At 51.2% G+C, this 25,187-nt stretch overlaps 1 protein-coding gene and 1 long non-coding RNA gene across 6 annotated transcripts in view; both read left to right on the top strand.

Moving 5' to 3' along the window:
- Positions 1-403: 403 nt before the first annotated feature.
- On the top strand, positions 404-5,951 carry ATP11AUN. Its single transcript, XR_004030217.1, has 2 exons — positions 404-879; positions 4,183-5,951. It is a non-coding gene; the product is annotated as an ATP11A upstream neighbor (long non-coding RNA).
- Positions 5,952-10,859: 4,908 nt separating this feature from the next.
- ATP11A (ATPase phospholipid transporting 11A) overlaps positions 10,860-25,187 on the top strand; it is a 192,123-nt gene continuing 177,795 nt past the window's right edge. For 4 of the 5 annotated variants that reach the window (XM_030813712.1, XM_030813714.1, XM_030813715.1 and 1 more), the window contains exon 1: positions 10,860-11,273. In XM_030813712.1, coding sequence (XP_030669572.1) covers positions 11,235-11,273 — 39 coding nt within the window. In that variant the 5' untranslated portion in view covers positions 10,860-11,234. The remainder of the gene's footprint in view (positions 11,274-25,187) is intronic. The other variant, XM_030813717.1, reaches the window with a different exon arrangement.

The raw sequence follows: 25,187 nt of genomic DNA on the forward strand, positions 1-25,187 counted from the left end.
TTACAGGCCGGGTAGCACTATTTTCTTTTAAAACTATGCAAATGCGGCCAGGTGCGGTGGCTCATGCCTATAATCTCAGCACTTTGAGAGCCCGAGGCGTGTGGATCACCTGAGGTCAGGAGTTCGAGACCAGCCTGACAACATGGTGAAACTCTGTCTCTACTAAAAATACAAAAATTAGCCGGTTGTGGTGGCACGTGCCTGTAATCCCAGCTACTCGGGAGGCTGAGGCAGGAGAATCACTTAAACCCAGGAGGTGGAGGTTGCAGTGAGTTGAGATCACACCACTGCATTCCAGCCTGAGCGACAGAGCAAGACTCCGTCTCAAAAAAAAAAAAAAAAAAAAAAATGCATTTATTTGGCTAAAATTAAAGTTTTTACAAAGTTTCATTGTAATACGGAAAATAAACTCTTGGTGTCCCCTTGTAGGATTACACAGGAGAAAACCAACCATTCGATGCCTTTCTTCTTCCATTCCCAACCAGAAGGTTGTTTCTGACCCATTGAAATATTGCCTACAAAGAAGACGGGAGCCTCCTGCAGCAGTCTGGAGTGATCTGAGAGCTGAACCAAGGTTTGAGGCCCATCGCCAGGTGGTCCTGAATATCCGTGCATCCTGGGACCTTGTTAGGATGAACTCACCAGAGGCGAGGTTCTGGGTTGCTCAATGCAGAGACTCTTACCCGGGGTGTCAGCCTCTGAAAGATACACGTGCCTGGGCCTCTTCCCTGAAGATGGGCCCGGCAGTTCTGGAGGGAGGCGCCTGTGATGAGCCGCTGATCCGAGCTCGGGCTGCGTCATGGGACCAGCCACAAGGTTGCCTGACCTATAAAGGTCACAGGAGTGCCTCAGGGAGACAGCAGCAGTTATAGCTGCGAGGTGGGGGCTGGGGAGGGCTCCAAGCTGTGGCTGCAATTTGAAAACTGTGTGGAACCTCAGCGGGAAAGTGAGCTATCAGGAACCTGCCGCTGGACTACGGTGACCAGGAGAACACGGGTTCTGTGCCTCCGATGGAGGGACCAAGCGGAAAGGAAAAGCCTTGCTAAGCAGACTGTGGGCTGGGCAGCCTGCTGGCCACTTTATGCAGATTCTGTCATTCAGCCGGCGTCTCTCTGCTCCCTGATACTAACCACACCCCCAGACCATCTTCCCTCTAGCTGGGGAAACATGCCACAGAGCCCTTTACCTTCCAGAGCCTCAGCCCATCTGGCTCTCCTCATGACCCTGGGCCAGGCCCATCACTCCCGTTTCATGCTCGAAGGCAGTGAGGTGGGTGCCGGGCTCCCCTCTCCCGCATGGTGCCAGCGTCTCAGGTTGGACCAAGCCCAAGCCCGTCTGTTCTTGGTCCATGCACTTCTCAACCCAGCCCTGCCTCTCGACACCTTCCACTGGACAGTGAGCCGCAGCAATGCTTAAGAAAAGGCGAGTGGGGGGACATGTGGAGTGGGAGGCCTCTCTCTCGGACCTGCTTAAACCTCTCTCCATTTTTCCCAGACTGATGCTGCCAAGTGTGGAGGGACAGCAGGGGTGGGCGATGCCCTCCTCCCCTCCTGCATCTGCCCTGCTCACTGCAGCAAAGGGTGGGCGGGCCAGGGTCACAGGAGAGGTGTCCTGGAGGCAAAACCAGTGCTCGTAGGTGTCAGGAGTCATCGAGTGGTGGGGAAATGCAGGGCCCTGGGACCCACGCCGGGAGGCACTGCCATCCTGCTTTCCACATCCACGGGAGGGCAGCAGGGCAGGACCTGGAGGAAGAGGTGGACCTGGGCCAGGGCCTTCCCTGGACACGGCGGGGAAAGCCAAGGAGACCCAGCCGGACGGGTGAGAGGAATGCGCTTGGGGAAGGTGGTCCCTAGTGCCCGGCCTCAGGCAAAGTCTTTTTCTGTGGATCCAAGAAGTAGGTGGCATGACTGTGCCATTTGCAGACAGGCAAGCAGGGACCTCGGCAGGCTGAGGCATTGCTGCAGGACGCAACGTGCCCTCCCCTGACTGCAGAGCCGATGTTCTCAATTCCCTCTTGTTCCATCTTAGCAAGATGGGCCTTGGAGGGAAGTGGGGGAGTGAGGGAGAAGCAGGTGTGTGCCAGAGACCACCGACACCCACTGTGGGTCCCAGCTGTCCTGAGGTGGGTCAGCCCAGCAGACCGCAGGGACCGGGCTGGGAACGGCTATGATTAGGGGACAGGTGATCCAGCCACAAGCCTGTGGTGGCCTTGGGATCCAGCTGACCTGGGGGTGATTCCTGCCTTCACTTTCAAGCAGTAGGATTTTGGACTTAGGTTTCCTCATCAGAAAAACCGGAGCAGTGAAGCCCACCACTCGTGTTGCCGTCCGTTTACAGAAGTGCACAGACGTGGGTGTGAGATTCCTGGCACATGGCCAGGTCTCCAGCGCCAGCTTCTGTCTCCTCCTTAAAGTTATCTAAGCTGAAGCATGCACCGGTGCAGCCTGTATCACGACATTCAACGTGGTGAGGTTGTGGGCTGCCAACACAACTACGGCGGCATCAGAGTTTTTCTTCACGTGTGTTACTAAGGCAGAAATTGGTCTCGTCGATGTTGTTTTGTTTTTGTTGTTGTTTGGAGACAGGGTCTTGCTCTGTGGCCCAGGCTGGAGTGTAGTGGCATGATCACAGCTCACTGCAGCCTCAACCTTCCAGGCTCAGGTGATCCTCCCACCTCAGCCTGCTGTGTAGCTGGCACCACAGGTGTGAGCCACCACACCCAGCTAATTTTTATTTTTTTTGTAGAGACCAGGGTCTTCCTATGCTGCCTAGGCTGGTTTTGAATTCCTGGGTTCAAGTGTTCTGCCTGCCTCGGCCTTGCAAAGCGCTGGGATTTCAGATGTGAGCTACCGTGACTGGCTGGTTTTTTGTTTGTTTGTTTTGTTTGTTTTTTTGAGACAGAGTCTCACTCTGTTGTCCAGGCTGGAGTGCAGTGGGGTGATCTCGGCTCACTGCAACCTCTGCCTCTCAGGTTCAAAGGGATTCTCACGCCTCAGCCTCCTGAGTAGCTGGGATTACAGGCACCTGCCACCACACCCGGCTAATATATATATATACACTTTTAGCAGAGACGGGGTTTCATTATGTTGGTCAGGCTGGTCTTGAACTCCTGACTGGTTTTGTTTTTAAGAGCTTTCTTCTTCATGAGCTCTGTCTTCTGAAATGGAACTCAGAATAATTGAACATTAACATAAAGTTATCTCTGGTTCTGGAAACACTATTTTTTTCTTTTTTATTTTAATTTGGTAAAATATACATAACATACAATTTGCCATTTTAACCATTTTAAGTGCACAGTTCAGTGGCATGAAGTATTAGACACTCACGCTGTTGTACAAGCACCGCCATCTATTCCAGGACTTTTACGTCATCCCAAACTGAAACTCTGTGCCCGTTGAATCCTCCCTTACCCCAGCCCCTGTCAAGCCCCATTCTATCATACTTTCTGTCTCCATGGATTTTACCTCTCTGGGGATCTCATATCAGTGGAATCTTACAATATTTGCCCCTTGAGTCTGGCTTCACTTAGCAGCATATATTCAAAACCATTACATTTTTTTCATACTTTTTTGGCTTTTTGAATAGAATGAGATAATTTCCAGTTATCTAAGAATATTTAAGTATTCTTATAAGTTACAATAGATGAAAAATATTTTAAGGGAAACCATTTTATCTTTCTGTTTAAAAAAGTAAAGGGGTGGCCGGGCGCGGTGGCTCACGCCTGTAATCCCAGCACTTTGGGAGGCTGAGGCACGTGGATCACGGGGTCAGTAATTCAAGACCAGCCTGGCCAACATGGTGAAACCCTGTCTCTACTAAAAATACAAAAATTAGCCAGGTGTGGTGGCAGGTGCCTGTAATCCCAGATACTGGCAGGAAAATTGCTCGAACCTGGGAGGCAGAGGTTGCAGTGAGCCGAGATCGCGTCATTGCACTCCAGCCTGGGGACAGAGCAAGACTGTCTGGAAAAAAAAAAAAAACAAAAACAGCAAAGGGGTGAGTTTTCAGTTTTCTAGAAAGTAAACAGTTTAGTTTTACCTTTAAAAGTAAAAAGTTTGGTTTTCATAAATTGAACATTCATTAAAGTGATGTTATGTAATATCTAAGCAACTTGCTTGAGCAAAGGTACAAATTACTTTGAATAATGCTAAATGTCTAATTATCATCCACCTCTTACTTCAGATACCTTATCATCTTTACTTTGTTGGAGAGGAGCTATAATAGTCTATATTAAAGTTACTGTTCAGACAGATGATTCCAACAAATTGCTTTCATTACTTTATTGGTAATTTTAAGCACTACAGAACTTAGTTGTTTTTTTCTGGAAGAAAACTGGAATTAAAATCACTGATCCTTTAGAGAAATAAAACAAAGGAGAAGGGAGTATACAAAATAAATAAGAAAAGAATTCTTAGCATACTTTCCTGTATTCTCACTGAGAAATAAAAAGTAAATAGGACATTGAGAAGCAAAATTAATCCCGATTAGGCTCGCTTTGGGACAAGCAACCACTTTGCATGATTCACTGTCAGGTGTGAAACGGAGCCAATGATCGCTTTGTCGAGGAGAAAAGACCTGGAGACCACAGCTTATCCAGTCTCACTCCTGACCTGCATCTGAACACCTGAAGGAAGAAACTTTTAGAAGAAAGACTTCAAGTGACAGAGGAGACAAAAGTCTCAAAGGTGCAGAATTCAAGAACTCATTGAGTCTCAGGATGGGTGTGAAAGTAACAAATATGAGATCCCGTGACAACTAAACCCAGGCATGTCCAGGAGTCCCAGGATGTGGTGAAAGTTTTCTCCGCAGAGCTCACACCAGCATTGTCTGGAAGATTAAATGTTGTTATGCTTTGAGATTGGCACTCATGCCATTCATATTTTTTTATTAAGAAGTACAATGAAATTTAACTTACTCCATTTTTGGCACCAATGTAATTACCAAATTAAACTAGATTTTCAAAAATAATCAGAGGCCCTGCCCCACAGACTCCTCCTGGGCACGGGGAGATGTGGGGCCAGCCAGTAGTGACTCCCTCTTGGGTGCTGATCCACCATGCTGACTTCAGACCGGCGCCAGTCCCCCGAGCGCTTCCCAATTCCTATGTGACTTCCTGTCCCTAGTGTAGGAACATGTCGGCCTTGATGTGATCACACAAATCATAGGCTATGACACATCTACCACTCTTGCCTGTTCCGAAGGGCTGCCTTCAGTTGTCTTGCAAAGAGCACTTATACCTCTTCCCTACGGCACAGGAGCCCTGGGTCTGGGGTGACAGGGGCAGAGACCTACCTGTCCTCCAGCCACCCAAGACCATGCTTCTGTCTGTAAGTTCCCCCAGTAAAACACCCTTTACAGACAAATTTCATTGGTCTGGCTTATTCTTTGGTTTCTCAGATCCTTCGGCATTTGGGGGCTGTGTTGAATATGTGGCCCTTTCCCGGAACAGGAGACAATGTTCTACGTCATGTTCCAGGACAAATGGCCTGGCAGAGCACGGCAGATGATTTCAGGGGGCGTTTGAGCAGGACCTCACTCTCTGCAGCTCTCCTTCCCGGTGACAGGAGTCATGCGGGATGGATGGCCTTGCACAGGGCACTTTTCACTCTGCGAGTGCTCACACCTTACGCTCTTCATTTTGTTAATGCTCATTGGCTAAAATAGCAGCTTATGTATAATTCTTTCAGCATCTGTTGAGCACCACGCTTTGCCTGAGGAGGGAAAGGTTGATAACATGATAACTGATCATCCAACAGGTTCACGTTCAGGTGGGAGACAGACACTGAGATGAATGAGTCTGAAACCTGCTACACTGGGAGCTTTTACAAAAGCTTGGACCTCACTCCAAACCAACTGGGTCAAAGTGTCTGGGAGAAACGCTGCCTGGGAAGTGCTATTTTATTAGTATTATTATTTGAGACAGTCTCACTCTGTCACCCAGGCTGCAGTGCAGTGGCATGATCAGAACTCATTGCAGCCTCAACCTCCCGGGCTCAAGCAATCCTCCTACCTCAGCTTCCAGAGTAGCTGGGCCACCATGCCCAGCTAATTTTATTTTTTTGTGTTTTTTTGTAGAGATGGGGTCTTGCTATGTTGTCTAATCGTCCCACCTTGGCCTCTCAAAGTGCTGGAAATATAGGCGTGAGCCACCACGCTCAGCCTGGGGAAGTGCTATTGGTTAAAAAAAAAATCCCTAAGTGAGTTTAATCTATAACTGGGGTTGAGAAATCCTGCTGTGGAAAAATAACTAAGCTTTACTAAGTGGTGCCATTAGGAATGCTAAGCGGGGAAGTGATTAATCATAATCGAGCCGGAACCCAGGCAGGTGTAGGGAGAGATGGCATCTGAGAGTGACTAAGAGGGGCCAAACATGGGGTGGGGCAGACGATTCCAGACCAAGGGACCAGGGAGGTTAGAGAATGGCCTGCGGAGGGGCAGAAAGTGACGTTTCTGCCATTGAAGAACTCTAGGGGCTGGGTGCAGTGGCTCATACCTGTAATCCCAGCACTTTGAGAGGCTGAGGCAGGTGGATCACCTGAGGTCAGGAGTTCAAGACCAGCCTGGGCAACATGGCGAAACCCCATCTCTACCAAAAATTCAAAAACTAGCCAGGTGTGGTGGTGGGTGCCTGTAATCCCAGCTACTGAGGAGGCTAAGGCAGTAGAATCGCTTGAACCTGGGGGTCAGAGGTTGTGATGAGCCAGGATTGCACCATTGCACTCCAGCCTGGGAGACGGTGCGAGACTCTGTTTCAAAGGAAAAAAAAAAAAGAACTTTAGGACCAATCCCTGGGGAGATGGTCACCTAGGTAATTCTGGACCTGTGGGGATAGCGACTCAAGACGTGTGTGCAGCATGGGCTAGTAACTTGGAGGAGCAAGGCTGTTTGCCCTTGGAGGCCCAGCTTGAGTCACTACCCTCAGGTAATAGCTCTTTCTAGCACCAAAATGACATTCATTAATAATTCACACTTCCTGGTTGTGTCTAAAGCAGTTAGCTCTGGCTTTAGGTTTGTCAGTGCAATAATTCTTTTGAACTGTCTTTACAGGAAGACTTCTTGCCCCCACTCCCTTATTTCCCCCCAGTTTTTTTCACTTGGGGCCAATGAATCCAAGATTTCTTTGGAAAGAAAGGTGGAGGGAGGAATGCAGGATGAGTGTTTATGAGTCTGTGTGTAGGTGAGGGTGTGGCCAGGGTGTCACCTGAAGCACCCATTTGCAAACCTACAATTTCAAGTCTTGGGGTTGGCCTCCTAGCTGTTGCCTCCTCCTCATTCATCCCATCCCTCCAGCACTGTGAAGCAGCTGTGCTCGCAGTGAGTCGGGGGTAGGTCCTGGTTACTTGAGGCGAAGACAATTTCATTCCCCTTGGACGCTTACTAGTTTGGTGATGTGCACTGACCTCTGGCCTAAGCCGATCATCTCAGGGACTCTGCTACTCGCGTGACAGACTGGCCAGGAGTGGGCACGTGCCTTAGCTGGTCCATCACTGTGAAGTCTCTCCTTTTGCTTGGATGTGAAGGAAGAAACTTGTAGGCCCTGGAGTTTCTGGCAGTCATTTCACTTTTGAACTCACTGTGAGGGGCACCAACACATTACATTATCGTTTAGTCAGTCTATGGTAGATCATTTCCAAAGATAATCCCCCATAAATTCTCTGTATGATAATCCCTCATAAGGATCCCTGTCTGTACATGGGATCCTCCCATCAAGGAGTGAAATCTATGTCCTTATCCCTTGAATCTAGGCTGGCCTCGGAATTTACATTCGCCAACAGAACATGGTAGAAGTCATATTCTCGGACTTCCAAACCCAGGCCTTACAGGCTGTATAGTGTCCACATTGACCCTCCTGAGCTGCCATGTAAAAAACTCAGGCTAGACCACTGAATGATGAGAAGCCAGAGAGAGAGAGAGACAGCAAGGCCGGCCTGCCCCCAGTGTTTTATCGCCCCAGCTGAGATCCCAGCTATGTGACTAGAGCCAAAGGAACCTTTCAGCCCCTGTAGCTGCAGGACAATCCCAGCCAACACCAGGTGCAGCAGAAGCACCATCTCGCCGATTCCGCAGGGTCCTGAGAAACGGTAACCCACTCACTGTTGTTTTAGCTCCTGCAATCGTGGTCACTCATGACACAGCCAAAAATAACTGACGCACAGGGTGTCTTAGTCTGCTCAGGCTGCTGTAACAAAATCCTTTAGATGGCTATTCATATACACAGACGTTTGCTTCCCACAGTTCTGAAGGCTGAGAAATCCAAGATCAAGGTCCCAGCAGATCTGGCGTCTGAGAAAAGTTCTCTGCCTCACAGAAGGCCTCTTCTAAGCGTCTTCATATGGCAGAAAGGGCAAGCAGGCTCCCAAAAACCTCAGTTTTAAAGGGCATTAATCCCATTCCTAATCACCTCCCAAGGCCACCACCTCTTAATATTTGGGATTAGGGATTAGGTATTTGGGATTAGGTTTCCACATGTGAATTTGGGAGGACACTTTCAGACCATAGCACAGGGTGAGTTGGACTTTGTTTTTTAATAGTCCTGATTTTTTTTTCTTAGATTTACTGTGAAGATGCTGACATGTGTTAGAAACAGAAAATCCAGCTCATGTGGTTTAAACGAAGACGTCTCTCATAGCAGGAAATTCCAGGTGAGGGCAGCAGGATTTTGGTGAATTGCCTGATTGTGCCGCCAAGGACTCCTGCTCTTCTCATCTTCCCAGGCGGCCACCCCAGGGTGAAGATGCTCTTCCAGCCACCTTCTCTCATGGGTGCAAAGGGCTGCAGAGCACCAGGCATTGCATCCAGACAGGGAATGCAACATCCACCAGGGAAAAAGGAGCATTTCCGCTTTATGCTCCTGTAGGAGTGAGAAAACCTTTGCCAGACAACCCCCAGCAGGCTTCCTATTGGGACTCATTGACTTGAGCTTGTTTGAAGCCAATCGTTGGAAATAGAAATGGAGTTACCAGGATTTGCTCAAGAGACAGAGTTTACCCTTAGCCGCACAGAGAGTGGATACCTGAACCAGCAAGGATAGAGAGGGCATGGCTGCTGCATTGGCAACCAAGAGTATTCACAACAGAATGAAAAACAATTCACATTTACCACTGAATAAAGCAGACACTCCTGACAGACAGGCAGCCTTGATCTAGTGCCTTATACAACCTCTGACTGCGCCTCGACCCCAATCCCACAGTCACCATTTACAAGGTAGAAGCTTAGTCAAAATCTGGCTCCAGCAGTCAGCGTTCTTGCAGGAAACTGAAGGTGTTCTTGGGAGGGGATTGGGAAGCGAGTTTGATGAAGGACTGTTTGTTGTGGTGCGATCATGGTTCAAGGATCCTTCAAAGGGTGCTGCTATTTAGGGACCAGCAACAATGGCAGACCAACATGTCTCGCCCTAAGAGGCCTGGGGGCGGGGAGAAGCTCTGTTCGTAGAGCCTGGAGGAGTTATGCAATGGAAAGGGCACCCAGGAAGAATCGTAGCCACAGAGGGAAACCAACACTGGCGGGTGTGGGGCCAGGCCAGGAAGGAGGGGGCGGAGGCCCCTGCCTCTCTCTTACCTGGTCCGCAGCAGGTGTCCCTGTGGGTGAAGATCCACTTAGGGGGACCACAGCTTCCTGAGCACAGGGCAGGCCAGACCAGGACAGGCTGGGATGAAAAATGAAGAATCGGTGCTTTAGCCCACAAGAAATGGGAGCCGTTTACTGTTTAGTCACAATGATTAGTGTTCACTAGTACTCATTTCTTTTCGTCTAAAAGGTGGCCAACACCATCTCTCTTCCACAAGCACTCGGGAGAACATTCATACTCAATTGCATTCCTAAGACCCAGACGGGGCAGCGCTCTCCACAGGCCACCAAAAGGTGTTTGTTGCCTGTTTGGTTTCATCAGTGATTATCTGTAGCAGCAAGACAGGAAGTTGGAAACCAAGTACCTCAATTAAGTCAAGGCTGACCGTGGAATTAGAGAAAAAGTGTTTGTTACCCCGGCCAGGTCACCCAAGGGAAAGCAGAGGCATTCTCTGGGATTGAAATGGTGGTGTTTGTGTGGTATAGTTCTCAGTCCAGTTCAAAGCCAGCAGCATTAAGGACATGCCACCGCGAGCTGGAGACCAGGGGGAGCTGGAGACCAGGCGGAGCTGATCTCCTCTGTGGTTCACCAGCCCCTCAGGCCACCTAAGTGTCTTCTGCTGTCGCAGCTTTGGAGACAGAGGGCCAGAGGGGTTTCGGAACCAGGGGCCTCTGGTCTGCACCCTCCCCTCCCACTGACAGGCTGGCAGCCCAGGGCAGCACCTGAGGAGCGTCCCTGTGTTTCTCCACCTGCAGAGCAGGAAAAGCCTGCGGGTCGGTGGCGCCACGCTGGGGCGAGACCCAGCTTCGGCTTAGGAGATCTCCCACCCAGCCGGACTCCCGCTCTCTCCCCGCGGCCCCATCCCACACTCCCACCTCGCCCCGCGATCTCACTGCCCCATCGAGGCTTCCGGGCGGAGGAGAAAAGTTTTCCGACAGGAACCTGGGAAGGAAGCCCTGGGACCCTGGCTGAAACTCCGGGTTCCCCCGGCTGAAATCCCGGGTTCCCCCAGTGCCGAGTCCCTTCCCCGCCGCGCCCCGCGCCTGCGCCTGCGCCTCAGGAGGCGGAAGCAACAGGGGGTTCCTCCCCGCGGCCTCTGACCTCTGCCCTCTGCCCCCCAGGGTCTGGGGCCCGGGCCGAGGCGCGAGGGGGCAGGGCTGGCGCGCGGGTGCGAGCGCGGGTGTGGGCGCGGGGCGGGCGGGGGCTGCGGCCGCGGGGCGCATGCTCACTTGCGCCGGTGACGTGCGCACCCGGAGCAGGGGCAGGAGCCAGCGGGGCCCGGAGGCTCCAGAGGGCGGCGGGCCGGGGAGGAGGAGACTCGGGAGGAGCAGAGCGCAGGCTCCGCCGCGGCCGGGGTGCTCCAGCCGAGCCCAACCGAGCGGGCGGACCGACGGGGAGAGAGAAGGCGCCAGAGCGCGCGCGCGGCCCCGAGCAGCAGCATTGCCGCCAGTGGAGCAGCTGCCGACGCGCGGGGCCGCGGACCCAGCATTCGCCAGCCGGGCCGGGCATGAGCGCGGAGGGGCCGCGGCCGCCCCCTGCGCCGCCCGGCGCGCCGAGGCCGTGACCGGAGCGGGGGGCGCGGCCGCACTAGTACCCCGGAGCCCATGGGCGCGCCGAGCCGGGCGCGGGGGCGCTGAACGGCGGAGCGGGAGCGGCCGGAGGAGCCATGGACTGCAGCCTCGTGCGGACGCTCGTGCACAGATACGTGAGTGCTCCCGGGGCGGGCTGGGGGACCCGGGGACCAGACAGACGCGGGCCGGCCGGTCCAGCCCCGGGGTCCCGGTAGGGCTCCGATGTCTGGGACGCTGACCGCCCCCGGAGGCGAGCGGGATGCTGGAGAGGGGCCTCGGAGTTGACACCCTGGGGCTTCCGACGGGGTCTAGGTGGGCACAGCGCGGGGCCCCCGCCCCGGGCCGCCACCTGCTCCCTGGCCGCGGCCGCCTCGCGCCCCCTTCCAGCCCGCAGCGCCCTGGGGGTCCCTCGGAGAGGCTGGCTGGGGTTCGAGCCGTCCTGGCGGACCGGGCGCCCAGAGAGAGCCAACTTGGACCCCGCCGGGGCCCGGGTCCGGGGAGGAACCTTCAGATGTGGCTTCCGCGCAGCCGTGTCTGTAAGATTAAGGGATTGGGAGGAAGCGTTACACTTCTGTAGAAAAAGGTAGCAATTGTGTTTGTTCTTTAACACCCTTGGGGGATTCAGAAGCAGAGTTTGGAATCTTTATTTTTTACCTTAAAGTAACCAATTAGATCAGAAGTCCGGGGTCGTCTTGCGTTCCTCTGGAATCTGCTCCTTCAGTGATAAGCAAGTGAAGAGCTCAGGAGGGAAGACTCGGAAGGGGAAAAGTTGATTTTGTTTTACACCAGAGGAGGGGGAAACCGGCATCCCTGGCGTTAGGTGTAAAAAGGGGTGTGTGGTCGGGCGCGGTGGCTCACGCCTGTAATCCCAGCACTTTGGGAGGCCGAGGCGGGCGGATCACGAGGTCAGGAGTTTGAGATCAGCCTGACCGACGTGGCGAAACCCCGTCTGTACTAAAAAATACAAAAATCAGCCGGGCGTGGTGGTGGGCGCCTGTGATCCCAGCTACTCAGGAGGCTGAGGCAGGAGAATCGCTTGAACCCGGGAGGCGGAGGTTGCAGTGAGCCGAGATCGAGCCACTGTACTCCAACCTGGGTAACAGAGCGAGACTCCGTCTCAAAAAAAAAAAAAAAAAAGGGTGTGTGTGTGTGTGTGTGTGTGTGTAGGAGAGGAAGAAAACTGTCCCAAGCACAGCGTTTCCTGCCACTGTCTTGCACAAGAGGCTTCATTGTTCCATAGAGGCTAGCGGTCAATGGTCAGTCACAGGTTCGAGAAGTCGCATGCACCCGGTTTGATACTAGAGAGGGCAGCATTATGGGAACCTTGTTCTTTCCTGGCATAGGAATTACCTCAGGCAGCCTTTCATATTTATGAGCTTTCTTTAAATAGGAGACCTTGGCCAAAGATAGGTTTCTTTTCAGTGAGGGCTGCCAGGTCAATGCTTTCCTCCGGATTTATTTTTTAACCAAAAACCTCGGAGAGTCAAGGAGACTTGAGTGCACCTTACGTTGTTTCCTGATCTCGGGGAAGCCTTAGGAAGGTCAGCCTGATTTACTTAAGTGGAGAGAACTCACCCGTGGTGATTCTGATGATTCCGATGCTAGATCTTGAAAGGCTTGGCTCCAGGAGCCTTGTGTTACTCCCTCACTGGTGCTCGAGCCCCCAGTTCAAATCCTAATGCCAGTGGTAAACCTGTGTTTCACTGTGGTAACGTTATAGAAGACGCAATCGCAGTGACTGCAGGTAACCTGCCGTGTAAGAGAAATGCTTTATTGGGCGGAAGCTTCTGTTCTCAGTTGTGTCGCTCAGAAGTGTGGGTCCCTAGACAACTTATTTTCCTGCTTTGTTTCCTTCGAGCGAAATGGAAGAGGGAAGGGACTAACATTCACTTTACATGTGCCCGCGGTGTTCCCAGTTCATTCCGTTCCCTTCTAACACTCAGTGTTAAAAAGGAGGGTCACGTTGTGGGGCTAATGTGCAGCCTCTTTCCATAGAAATGAGAGATGGATGGGCCAGCCCAGCTCGCCCTCTGGAGAATCCCCCCTTCCCAGCCAGTTCCTGACCCCTTCATCTTGGGAGGGGGACAGACAGACGTCCAGTTTTGATGCTTGACTCCCTTTCTCCAGGCCTTCAGCTGTTTTCTGTTATATATAGATCTATATAAGTGTTTGCATAGCTTGCATTTTTAATTCCCCTTTGCTGTATTATTACACCTATGGCATCACATTTTCTTTTAATTTAAGGGGTAAATATTCTTTAGTGAACTTTTCCAGCGTATACGTTATTGGATAACGTCTCGGGAATACAAGTTGTGGGATAATGTTATTTCTGTTTTTCTCATTCCGCATGTGTTTTTTGCAGTGTATTCATCTGGCTACCTCACCCATATTTACACACAAAACCATTCATCTCTGTCATTTTAAGTTCATGTCTCTGGTATTAAACTAATTTGACTTTTTCCAGAAAGAGTCATGATCTGTTTTCTTGTAATTTCATTATCATCCACTATGTAGGACTAAATTATATTTCCTTTTGCTACAGAAAAGAGAGTCTGGGATTGAATACTCACATTTCCTCATGGTTTCCTTATGTGACTTACTTTATTAAAAAGGATAGATAAATAGACCCTGTTCCTTCTTGGTGTTCACATAGTCAGAATTCCTGGGACAAAGAGAGCTTTCCAGCTCCTTCTGATGTGTGAGGGTGGCTAAAAGATAAAGAAGTCCTTGAAAAACATTGCTGTAGGCATTTTATTGTGGGTTAGCTCTGGAGAGATAGCAGAGGCAAATGAGTGAGAGAAGTGATGAAGGTTAGGCCAGGGTAGCCAGGGTACTCCACACTGTGTGTTACTGGTGGTTTGGGTGTTTGGATGGACAGGAGCCATGCAGAGATACTTTGTATTTGTAAATGGTGCCGTGTTTCTATACCACGAGGAAGTGCTTGTGCTTATGGAGTAGTGTATGCTCCCTGGGGTGATGTATGTGCTCTGGGGGGCACGGGGAAAAGCGTGTGTGCCGTGGGGTAGTGTATGTGCTGTGGGGTAGTGTATGCTCCCTGGGGTGATGTATGTGCTGTGGGGGGCATAGGGGAGAGCGTGTGTGCCATGGGGTGGTGTATGCTCTATGGGGTGGTGTATGTGCTGTGGGTGCAGGGGGGTGGGGGGGAGAGCATGTGTGCCCTGGGATAGTGTATGCTTCCTGGGGTGATGTATGTGCTCTGGGGGGCGCGGGGGAAAGCGTGTGTGCCGTGGAGTAGTGTATGCTCCCTAGGGTGATGTATGTGCTGTGGGGGGCGTGAGGTGGTGTATGCTCTATGGGGTGATGTATGTGCTGTGGGTGCGGCGGGAGGGGATGAGGTGGACAGCGTGTGTGCTGTGGGGTGGTGTATGCTCCATGGGGTGGTGTATGTGCTGTGGGTGCGGGGGGGTGGGGATGAGGTGGAGAGCGTGTGTGCTGTGGGGTGGTGTATGTTCCATGGGGTGGTGTATGTGCTGTGGGAGCTGTGGGGTATGTGTATGCTGTGGACTGACGTATGTATTGTGGAGTAGTGTATGTTTTATGGGGTAGCATATGAGCCATGGGGTAGTGCATGTGCCATGAGGTAGTTTGACCTCCATGATGTAACACTTTAAAAGCACTTTTAGGCCAGGTGCAGTGGCTTATGCCTGTAATCCCAGCACTTTGGGAGGCTGAGGCGGGTGGATCACCTGACATCAGTAGTTCAAGACCAACCTGGCCAACATGGTGAAACCCCGTCTCTACTAAAAATACAAAAAATTAGCCGGCCGTGGTGGCGGGTGCCTGTAATCCCAGCTACTCAGAAGGCTGAGGCAGGAGAATTGCTTGAGCCCAGAAGGCAGAGGTTGCAGTGAGCTGAGATCACACCATTGCACTCCAGCCTGGGCAACAAGAGCGAAACTCGTCTCAAAATAAATAAGAGTATTTTTAACAGTGTGGATGGAGAGCTAGTTCCATTTCCTCTTAAGAGCTGTAAGGTGGGCAACACCGATTCAGGTAGTTTAAGTTCCGAGAGAAACCAGGGCAGCCTCAGCGGGTAGCTTAGATACTTTTCTTAGATACTCTCTGGGCAGTGGCCTGAATGCTGAGTGGGAGCCTCCCTGCCCTTCTTAGCCATGTGGCCTTGGGCAAGTGGCGTAATTCCCTCTGCCTCAGTTTTCTCCTCTGAGGGTAAGAGCAATACTCATAGCTATTGTGAGGGCTGAATGAGGTAATCTGGGTGGAGAGCCAAGAATGGGGAAGCTCTCAGTCCATTTGTCATGCCTGGCTGTTAACATAGCCGAGTCCCTGGGTAGGGTTGGCTGGGGAGAGAGCAAATCGGTGGCCTGCCAGTTCTGTTGCTCAGCTACCTGTGGGTCCCGGCCTGCTGGCATCGGGGGTCACAGGAGAGGTAAACCAGGCACCCTGACACTGAGCATGGTGTGGAGCTCAGGTAGGATTCAGAAAGCTATACAACACCATGGTAAAATGGCCCTCGATCTCTGTAGGGCTGAGCATCCCGGCCCGGGCAGGATGCTTCCCCTCCCTCTTCCCTTCCATGCCTCCACGTAGGGCATTTGCTTTTTCTTCAGAGTTCTGTGGGTCAAGAACTCAGTCTTGTTATGGTCCTGTAGTCCTTTTTCAATGATTCAGCCCAGATATTCCTTGTTAGTTTTGTTCTTTTGCCTGTCAAAGCTTCTGCTTGTTTCTACCTTACCATTCTTGCTTCTTAACATATTTCTAACCTTCTAAGATAGAAAACATTGAAAGATCTGAAGGCTTTCCTTGCTGACAGTGGATAATTACTTTCAACACAAACTGTTACAAGTTTTTTCTAAGAGAAAAATAAACATTTTTGCTTCCCAAGAACTTCAAGCAGTGCTATATTAGAGTGTTAAACCTTCTAGAAAGTCCAGCTATTTATATGCATGCATACATATCTGCTTCTTTTATTTATTACCGAATGGTGTGTAATGCGAACATCAGTGTTCAACTGTGAGATTGCCCCTTCTGAAAGACAGACTTATTTATTTAACTCAGTTATGCCAGCCCCTGTTTTAAAACTTTAGAAATGCCACATAATTTTGGAGTTTCTTTTCCTAATCCGGGATTAGACGATCCGGTGGGGCCTTGCTGTTGTTCAGCTGGAGTCTACACCATGGGAGCACTAAGTTAAGCTGCTTTAGCTGCCAAGGTCTTCAGGTATTTGAAATAAGTGAATCCTGAGGCATGGAATCCAAGACTAATAATCTCTCTCCAGCAGTGTGGTGGCAAGCCTGCAGTACAGACTCGTAAAATGTTCATAATTAACAAGTGTTTAACCGGGCAGCTCATCACACGAGTTCACCAAGCACCCTTGTCTTCAGGGCCTTATGTCTTCCACCTGGACATTCTAAAGCCGTCTGCCTAGATGCATAATTTCACCTTTGTGTCTACACAAAGGTTGAATCATTTCCATTGCTTTTTGGAGCCCTGTTGAATATCTGCTTATTAGAAACAAGCACCTTGAGGTGCTTTTATTTCTTGCCAGGGAGTGAATTTAATAACCTAGGGGGAAAAAAGTTTATATTATTAGGTTTGGCTATAGTCAGTTAAATTTCTAGGGATGAGAACACTGTCTTCAGTTTACCATTAGTTAAAATTGTGTTGAATCCACGAACAAAAATACATAGTTGCTTAACTACACATGAAATCCTCTATTTACAGATGTATTAAACCCTGAAACCCAAAATACAAATTGTTCTTTGGTGCTTGGAGCATATGTTCAATAGAAACAGGGTTAATAAAAGATTCTCAAGTCCCAGACTTATAAATGTTTTTTTAACCAAGTTAAATGCCGATAAAAATGCTATTTGTTTGCAATGAAAATCAATAGCAAGCAAGTTTTACAGCAGTAGAAATTCAAGAAGATCAGGTAAGGGATGATTTTCTCTTACACTTGGGTATTACTATCTGAGAAGAACAAAATAGTACATCCCAGAGGTGACGAGGTTAGGCGTCTGACTGACAGACTCACATTCAAGTTCCGTCTCGGCTGCCGGCTGTGCAGCCTTGGCAAGTTGGTTGCCCCCTGTACGCTTGGTGCCCCATCTGCAAGGTGGCGACTATGATGGTGCCCACCTGGTGGGTCTGTGCAGTGACGGGAGAGGTCACGGCGCTCGTGCACGCTGGGTGCCCAGTGCACGGGGCGTCTTTGTTGCGCGCATGGATCTGTGGCTGCGTCGCCGTCCATGCTTCTGGGCTTCCTAAGGAGACTGCGTCTCACCTTGGGCTTTCCGGAACCTTCTCCCCACCCTCCTCTTAATGTGGAGAGTTGGTGACCTTGCCCTGCTCTCCCAGGGAGAGCGGTGGTCGCTGGCGGGAACGCCGCTGCCACGCCCAGCAGCCTTTCTGCCTCTGCCCTTGCCTCCTCCGGTTGGGGCGGGTGACCCGTTCTGCCGAAGTCCAGTCCCGTGTGTGCTCCGGCCCCATCTCTCTCCCTCTCTTTTTTTTTTTTTTTTTTTTTTTTTTTGTGACGGAGTCTCGCTCTGTCCCCCAGGCTGGAGGGCAGTGGTGCAATCTCAGCTCACTGCAAGCTCCGCCTCCCGGGTTCACGTCATTCTCCTGCCTCAGCCTCTCCGAGTAGCTGGGACTACAGGCGCCCGCCACCACGCCCGGCTAATTTTTTGTATTTTTAGTAGAGACGGGGTTTCACCGTGGTCTCGATCTCCTGACCTCGTGATCCGCCCGCCTTGGCCTCCCAAAGTGCTGGGATTACAGGCTTCAGCCACCGCACCCGACCCTCTCTCCCTCTCTGAGTGACACTGTCTGCCCTGCTGCTCGCCGTCCTGCTGATGGGCACCATTTTAGACCCCACATTTCCCACCTGTCACCCTGCTCATTTTTTGACTTCCAGCTACCGTTTTTTTAGCAGGTTGCACCGTGTAGCTGACCCGACCTTCCTTCCTTCTGTCTCTTCTGTGCCTACCGCGGGGGGTTCCATTACCAAGGTCTCCATCGCCCCCAGGCCCACCTCCTTCGGGCCTCTCTCTGCCCTTGCCCTCAACCTCAGCGACTCGATCGGGCATATGTGATCCCAGCCGCAGTTAGCGAGTGCCCCTGTGTGCTCAGAGACACGCCAGTGAGCCAGGCAGGACGGAGACCCAAGTCCCATCCCTCTGGGGCCCCCTTGGAATTGGGGGAGGCGAACAGGAAACCACCACAGTGAGTGTTGGGGTGCACCGCAGGCGACGGTGCTGAGAAAAAGAGAGTGGGGTTGGGGGCAGTGCGTGTGCAGGGGGTGGCGGGTGGATGAGGCCGGTGGACGAGACGTGTGGGGGGCAGTGCGTGTGCAGGGGGTGGCGGGTGGACGAGGCGTGGGGGGCAGTGCGTGTGCAGGGGGTGGCGGGTGGATGAGGCCGGTGGACGAGACGTGTGGGGGGCAGTGCGTGTGCAGGGGGTGGCGGGGTGGACGAGGTGAGGGGGCAGTGCGTGCTCAGGGTGACGGGTGGATGAGGCGAGGGCCTGGCCAGGTGGGTTCTTGCGTGTCCAGCCTGAGGGGCGGCCCACGCAGCAGCCTCTGGGAGCCCTGGGGCCTTCCGTGGGCCGCTTGCTGCGGCCTCCTGCGGGCTGGCCGCCCTCTGGCGGGCTCCCGTGCTGGCCTCTGCCTTCCTCAGGGCCACGCTGGGCTCCTAGTGGCCTTTCTTCCCTCTCCATCAACACCCTCGTCCCAGGAAGAGGCGTCCACTGCCTGCTACACACCACCCAGCCGTGTTCATTTCCATGTTCTAGCGTCACCCGTGTGCCTAGAACGTTCCTGGCACAGAAAAGCCACGCAGAAAACAGCTGCTGGGCCAACACCGAGGCCCCAAGTCATTAGTGTTAATCACAGTGATGAAGAGGTTGCCCTTGGCGATTCGGAAGGGAATTCAGGGATAGCAGCGGCAGTGCCCTGTCCCGAGAGCCTGGTGTCCAGAGCCAGAGTTCTGAGGGCCTCCTCATAGTTTTAAAATTATTTATTTTTTATATTTTATTTTTTATTTTTGAGGCAGTCTCACTCCGTTGCTCAGGCTGGAGTGCAGTGGCTTGATCTCGGCTCATTGCAACCTCTGCCTCCCAGGTGCAAGCAGTTCTCCTGCCTCAGACTCCTGAGTAGCTGGGATTTGTGCCACCATGCCCAGCTAATTTTTGTATTTTTTTTTTTTTTTTTTTTAGTAGAGATGAGGTTTCATCGTGTTGGCCAGGCTGGTCTTGAACTCCTGACCTCAGATGATCTGCCCACCTCCACCTCCCAAAGTGCTGGGATTGCAGGCGTGTGCCACCATGCCCAGCCCTAAAACTACTTTTATTTTAAAACGATGAGTTATTGAGAACTAGACTTTGATCCCTGGAAACAATATGCCAACCTCTGGCATGCAGGACCTTTGCTTTCCAGGCAGGCATTTCCCAATTTTGTTAGATTCTCAAGGGAGCCCCTGCCCCTACTAAAGTTAAGACTCCTGTCCTGGGACAGGCAGGCGACTGCTCCTCTGATGTGGCTGCAGGGGCACACTCAGCGGCCTCAATACAGTTTGAACTTCTTGCTAACATTTGAAGACAGAGGACTGCACATACATTCCCACATTTCCCCACTTTTTTTGGAAGTCTGGTGACTCCTGGCCTGCTGGTTCCCTGAGGACCGCTTCTGCTGGAGCAACGGCCACTTGGGGAGGGTGAGTGCTCTCCACTGGCCTGAGTTGCTGGGCCCATCACTGCTGCGTCGAAGCCTGAGACCACCCCACCCCGTCCCAAGGAGGACACAGGCTTTTCTGGTTTGGTTGAGACTTGCAGAGGCTGAAGATAACTGCTGGGTTGTTTTTGCAAGTTACCTAATGGTGCCTTAGCTGCCGCGTGCTTTTGTCCCATGGTGCGTTTGTTTGTAATTGACCACAGCTGTAATTGCAGCAGAGCCGGAGAGCTTTCTCCTTATTACATACCCTGAGAAGGAAGCCCTGGCAGCCGGACCTAAGAGAGGATGATGTGGCTCACTCGTGCAGGGATGCTGGGACGTCAGGCTGGGAGTCAAGAGATGGAATTTTAGGCTTTCTCTGCTACCTTCACCTTTGTAACCAGGGCTGATGCCAGATCAAACCATGTGAACCCTTTGGGCAGATTAATCATTAGTTGCCTCTTTAAACCAATCTTTTATTTATTTATATTTATTTATATATTTTTCAGACAAGGTCTCACTCTGTCACCCAGGCTAGAGTGAGTGCAGTGGCGCTATCTCGGCTCAGTGCAGCCTCCACTTCTTGGGTTCAAGCGATTCTTGTGCCTCAGCCTCCCAAGTAGCTTGGATTACAGGTGCCTCCCACCACGCCTGGCTCATTATTTTATTTGTAGTTTTAGTAGAGACCGGGTTTGCCATGTTGGCCAGGCTAGTCTCGAACTCCTGACCTCAAATGATCTGCCCACCTCGGCCTCCCAAAGTACTGGGATTACAGGTGTGAGCCGCTCTGCCTGGTCTTTAAACCAATCCTTTAAATATCGTTCTCCGTTTTCAAAGTAGAGTGGGAAGAAACTGATTTTTCTATGAATAAAGATTGTGTAAGTTGTTCTTTCAAATGTGATTTGTGTTCACATTCAGAAATTTGTTACATATTTTCACTTATTTGCAAGTGCCTTTTCTTACAGTTTTTCCGTCACTCAACTCACATGAGTTAGTTATTCTCAAGGATAAAGACCACTTAGATGAATATATTTTCAAATTCCTACTCTGAATGTGTTTAAGTAACCACCCTCTACCCTGTTTGGCATAATGTTTCCCATTTTTCTGTGGTTTTTATTTTATTTTTTGTGGCTTTCAGAACCAGCTCACTTCTTGGAAGGCATATTAGAAGTTTGCAGTTGAGACGATAAAATAAGTCACTTTTTCCTGGGAGGTGGTATCATGTCACACATCATTTGGTATCAAAATTTCCCCCGGCTGTGGCTGCAGAGTTGAAGGACATCAGCTGACTGCACTTGGGGTTGGTGGTGCGTTGTGAACTCTGCACAGTACGGTGTGTGTGCCTTACGTGCAAACATTTTAACAAAGACAGGTTGCCGCGGGCAAGAAGGGTTTTAACTTCTGTTCGTGTTACTTCTGTTGAGTTGGAAGGAGCACAGTTCACAGATGATGTCATTGGTGGAGGCCGAGGCTGCCAGCACCTTCTCCGCGTGTGCTTTGGCTGGACGATGGTCTACACTGGGCCCCTGTGCAGCCTCCTGCCGGGGAGCCTGTGTCCCACCTGGCTCTGCTCTGAGCCATTCATGTCGCCTCCAGAGGCAGCTGTAAAATGAAACTTTGCTGTCTCTCCTGTCCTGGGTGGTGAGGATCAAATGAACTTTTATTAATGGACATGAAAATAACCTTGTAATTTCATACAGTGAAATTACACTTTTCATATGCTTTTCAATGTAACACATTGTAAAGTGCTGTAAAAATATCTCAGGAAACGGCTGCTAATTTTTGTCACATCTCATGTGACAAAGGTAATTTTTTTTTTTTTTTTTGGCTTGGAAAGGAAATGAAAATAAGATCATTTTTCCTGGTAGGAAGATAAAAGATTTTAAAGAGAAGGTTTGTTACATGTGAAAAAAACGATTTGATCAAAGGCATAATTGGTTGAATTATGCATTCAACAAGGATGGAAATTACACGTTCAACAAAGATGCCGGCGTGTGCAGCCTGGCAAGGCGTCTCTGTCCTTAGTGTGCCCACCCCCAATACAGGAAGAGCAGGAGAGGCTGGCATGAGAGGCACCCGTGGTCCGTGCTGTGGGCACCTCCGGGTGGCAGCCTGGGACAGACAGGTCCTGCTCCAGAGAGAGAAGGGGCTGCCGTCTGACATGTCTGGGAGACCGGGTCCTTCCTTCCCCAAGGGTTGTATCCACAGCCCCTCTTGGTCCTCACAGCAGCCCTGTGAAGGAGCACCGTGCCATCCTGTGACAGGGCAGCCAGGTCTCATTGGCACTGGGTGCTGAGGGTGGTGGGTGGGCGCAGGCCTTTCTGCCTGACTCTGACCTTGGTCTCCCCGGCGTGGTCTGCACCCTGTGAAGGATGAGCGAACGCCCTCCTGGCCCAGTTCAGCCTCAGGTTGTGCCTGTTGTCCCCACATCATTAATAATTATCCATAGTGTCCCCTTCACTCGCAGAAGCATCCGAGCTTAGACAGCAAGTTCCACGGCCACTCCACCCTGTGGTCCCGAACCCAGGGCCCGCAACTCCCGCCATGTGCCCCGTTCTGCTTGTCACCCGCCTCGCCCTGAGGAGCCCCCAGCTGCTTCAGGACTTGTCCCTGTGCCACACATCCAGGGCAGTTGTTCACTAGCATCCCCACTGCCCCTGAATCCATCCCCATGTGCGTGGGCTTGGACCTGCTTCTCCCGCCCGCTTGTCTTTGTATCTCTGAGTAGTGAGACTTCCACGTTAGCGCTGTGGGGAAGAGGCTGGGCTTGGCTCAGCCGCTGAGGGATCAGCCGACCCCAAGTTGCTGCGGCCCTTTCAGGAGGATGCTGCGGGGCAGGAGTGGCTGGCGGCCACCTGAGAATGGGAGTGGCACCCGAATATGTGGAATACACAGAAATTCGAGTCCACCTGTGGCCGTCTCCTTGGTCCTTTCTACCACGATTTCTCCGTGTCCCCTGCAACAGCGACCCATCTCAGCCAGGAGAGGAGAACTCTGGGAGGTTGCCTGGTAGTTACGGGTGCGTTAAATATTGTTGCTGCGTGCTCATCAGTTAGGCTCAGGCACAGCTACTAACTTCCAGGCATCTCGGCAGGGTCTGGCGTTTGGCAGTCAAGCTGTGTTTAGTTTTGACTCAAAGATTAAAAGGTTATAGAATACAGGAATAATCTTCTACCCTTTGAGGGAAAACTTGCCAAGTTCGCCTGACCTTTGAAATGCCGAGAATCCCAGAGATGTTGAAGGAAGTGCCCAGAGGAAGATCTGGTCCACGATATTCAGCACACTGATTTCTTTCCTATAAAAAGTTATCTGTCAGGGCCAGGCGCGGTGGCTCACGCCTGTAATCTCAGCACTTTGGGAGGCCGAGGCGGGTGGATCACCTGAGGTCAGGAGTTCGAGACCAGCCTGGCCAACGTGGAGAAATCCTGTCTCTACTACAAGTACAAAAATTAGCCGGGCATCATGGGGGGCACCTGTAATCACACCTACTCGGGAGGCTGAGGCAGTAGAATCGCTTGAACCCAGTAGGCAGAGGTTGCAGTGAGCCGAGGTCACGCCTTTGCTCTCCAGCCTGGGCAACAGAGTGAGATTCCGTCTCAAAAAAAAAAAAAAAAAAAAGAAACCACTGTAAGTACAGACACCGTGGCAACCACATGGAGGCCCCCTGCCCCGCCCCCTGCGTGTTCCAGCGGGAAGCAGAGCCTCGGAAGGCGTGCACGCGGGGTGCCTGGTGGTGTCTCCCTCTGCCCTCAGGCGGCCAAGCCTCGGGCCCGATGTGCCAGGGAGGGTTCTTGTGTTCTGTGGGCTCCTTGTCCCTTCTGTCTGCTGTGTTGTGCGTGCGTCTCTCTGGGTGGCCTTGGCTGGGCTTCTCTCTCTGTGAGACAGGCTCATCTCTCAGGGCTTTCTTCGTCGTGCTGATATCTATCCCCTCTCAGGTCCACTCGGTTTCAAAAGCGATAACTAAACTTGTCTGACACGTGTGCATGAGAGCAAGGCGGCCAGAGGCGTGGGTCTGAGGGCTTTGCTTGAAGATCGGGCAGTGTGTGTGTGTCTCGCAGTGCCCCCGCCTCGGTGGTTCAGGGCCTTGCTGTCTTCCGGCTTTTTCCCAGTGTCTCACCAGCAAAGTGAGTTTATGAAGTGAGAATCATGTGAACACACAGGCTTGATGATTGAGAAAGCAGATGCTAAGAATGTGACTACGGAATGAATAATTTTCATTATGAAAAACTGATATATTGTTTACGACATGATTCTCTGAGACGCTTGTTGCTGAGGTTACAAACTTAAATGGTTTTATTGTTATTTAAGCACCTAGCAACTTAGCGTGGAGCTGAACCAGGTACTGCCTGTGTCTCAGAGGGCTCAGCCGCTGTAACAATACTGCAGGATGCATGGTTTATGCAACAGAAATTTATTTCTTGTAGCTCTTGAGGCTGGAAATCAGATCAGGGTGTCCGCATGGTGAGGGGCCCTCCCAGAGGGGGAGAGAACTCTCCCTCTTCCTCCTCGTAACCACACACCAGTCCTGTCTGATTAGGACACAGACCTCATGACCTCATCTAATCTTAAGTACCTCGTAAAAGCCCAATCTTCAGGTCCAATCACATCAGGGGTTAGGGCTTCAATATGAGATGTTTGAGGGGATCACAGTTCAGCCCACAGCAGTGTCCTGGTGACCGAGGCACTATTTAGATGGCGAATATTCAGACGGATGGGAAATGGCAAAGAGGACAGTCAGAAAAACACATTACGCCTTGTCTGTTGCTTTATGAAATAGATGACAGAAGCATGTTCCACGAAGTCTGGAAAGACACAACATAATTACTTAGTGAGAATGGGTTATTTTTTAAGTTGTGGAACGAAGTTAGGTAATTTGACCCTTCTTAGATGTAACAGACTGCAGTTCCCGTGGTTGGTTCAGATCTAAGGTTCTGTGTATTTATATCTTCTTCTTTTGCTTTTTTTTTTCCCCTGGAGAAGGCTGGTAGGGGAGAGGCGGTTGGTATTAAAACAATGCTATAACATATTGTTTTGGTTTTTGCATTACAATCCAAACACACAGCATCTGGCTTATTGACAAGACAGATGTTAGGGTTTACATCACAAAACGGGATTGGGCCTGTCTGCTCAGTAAACTCGGAGGCTGCTGGATCATGATCTAGTTCTTCCAGTAAATGGAATTGCTTTTTGGAGCCTGTACTCTGTTCACCTGCATGTGTGGAGGATGTCTTACCTTTGACAAAATTGGACCGTGCTAGTTAGAAGCTGCACTTGAAATGCAAGTTAGAACAACAGGGCACGTTGGTCCCCGCTCTCCAAGGCAGGGGAATCACAGGATGGCTCCAGTGCCACACCACCCACACAT

The sequence above is a fragment of the Nomascus leucogenys genome, chromosome 5 (assembly GCF_006542625.1).
Source record: "Nomascus leucogenys isolate Asia chromosome 5, Asia_NLE_v1, whole genome shotgun sequence".
Classification (NCBI taxonomy): domain Eukaryota; kingdom Metazoa; phylum Chordata; class Mammalia; order Primates; family Hylobatidae; genus Nomascus; species Nomascus leucogenys.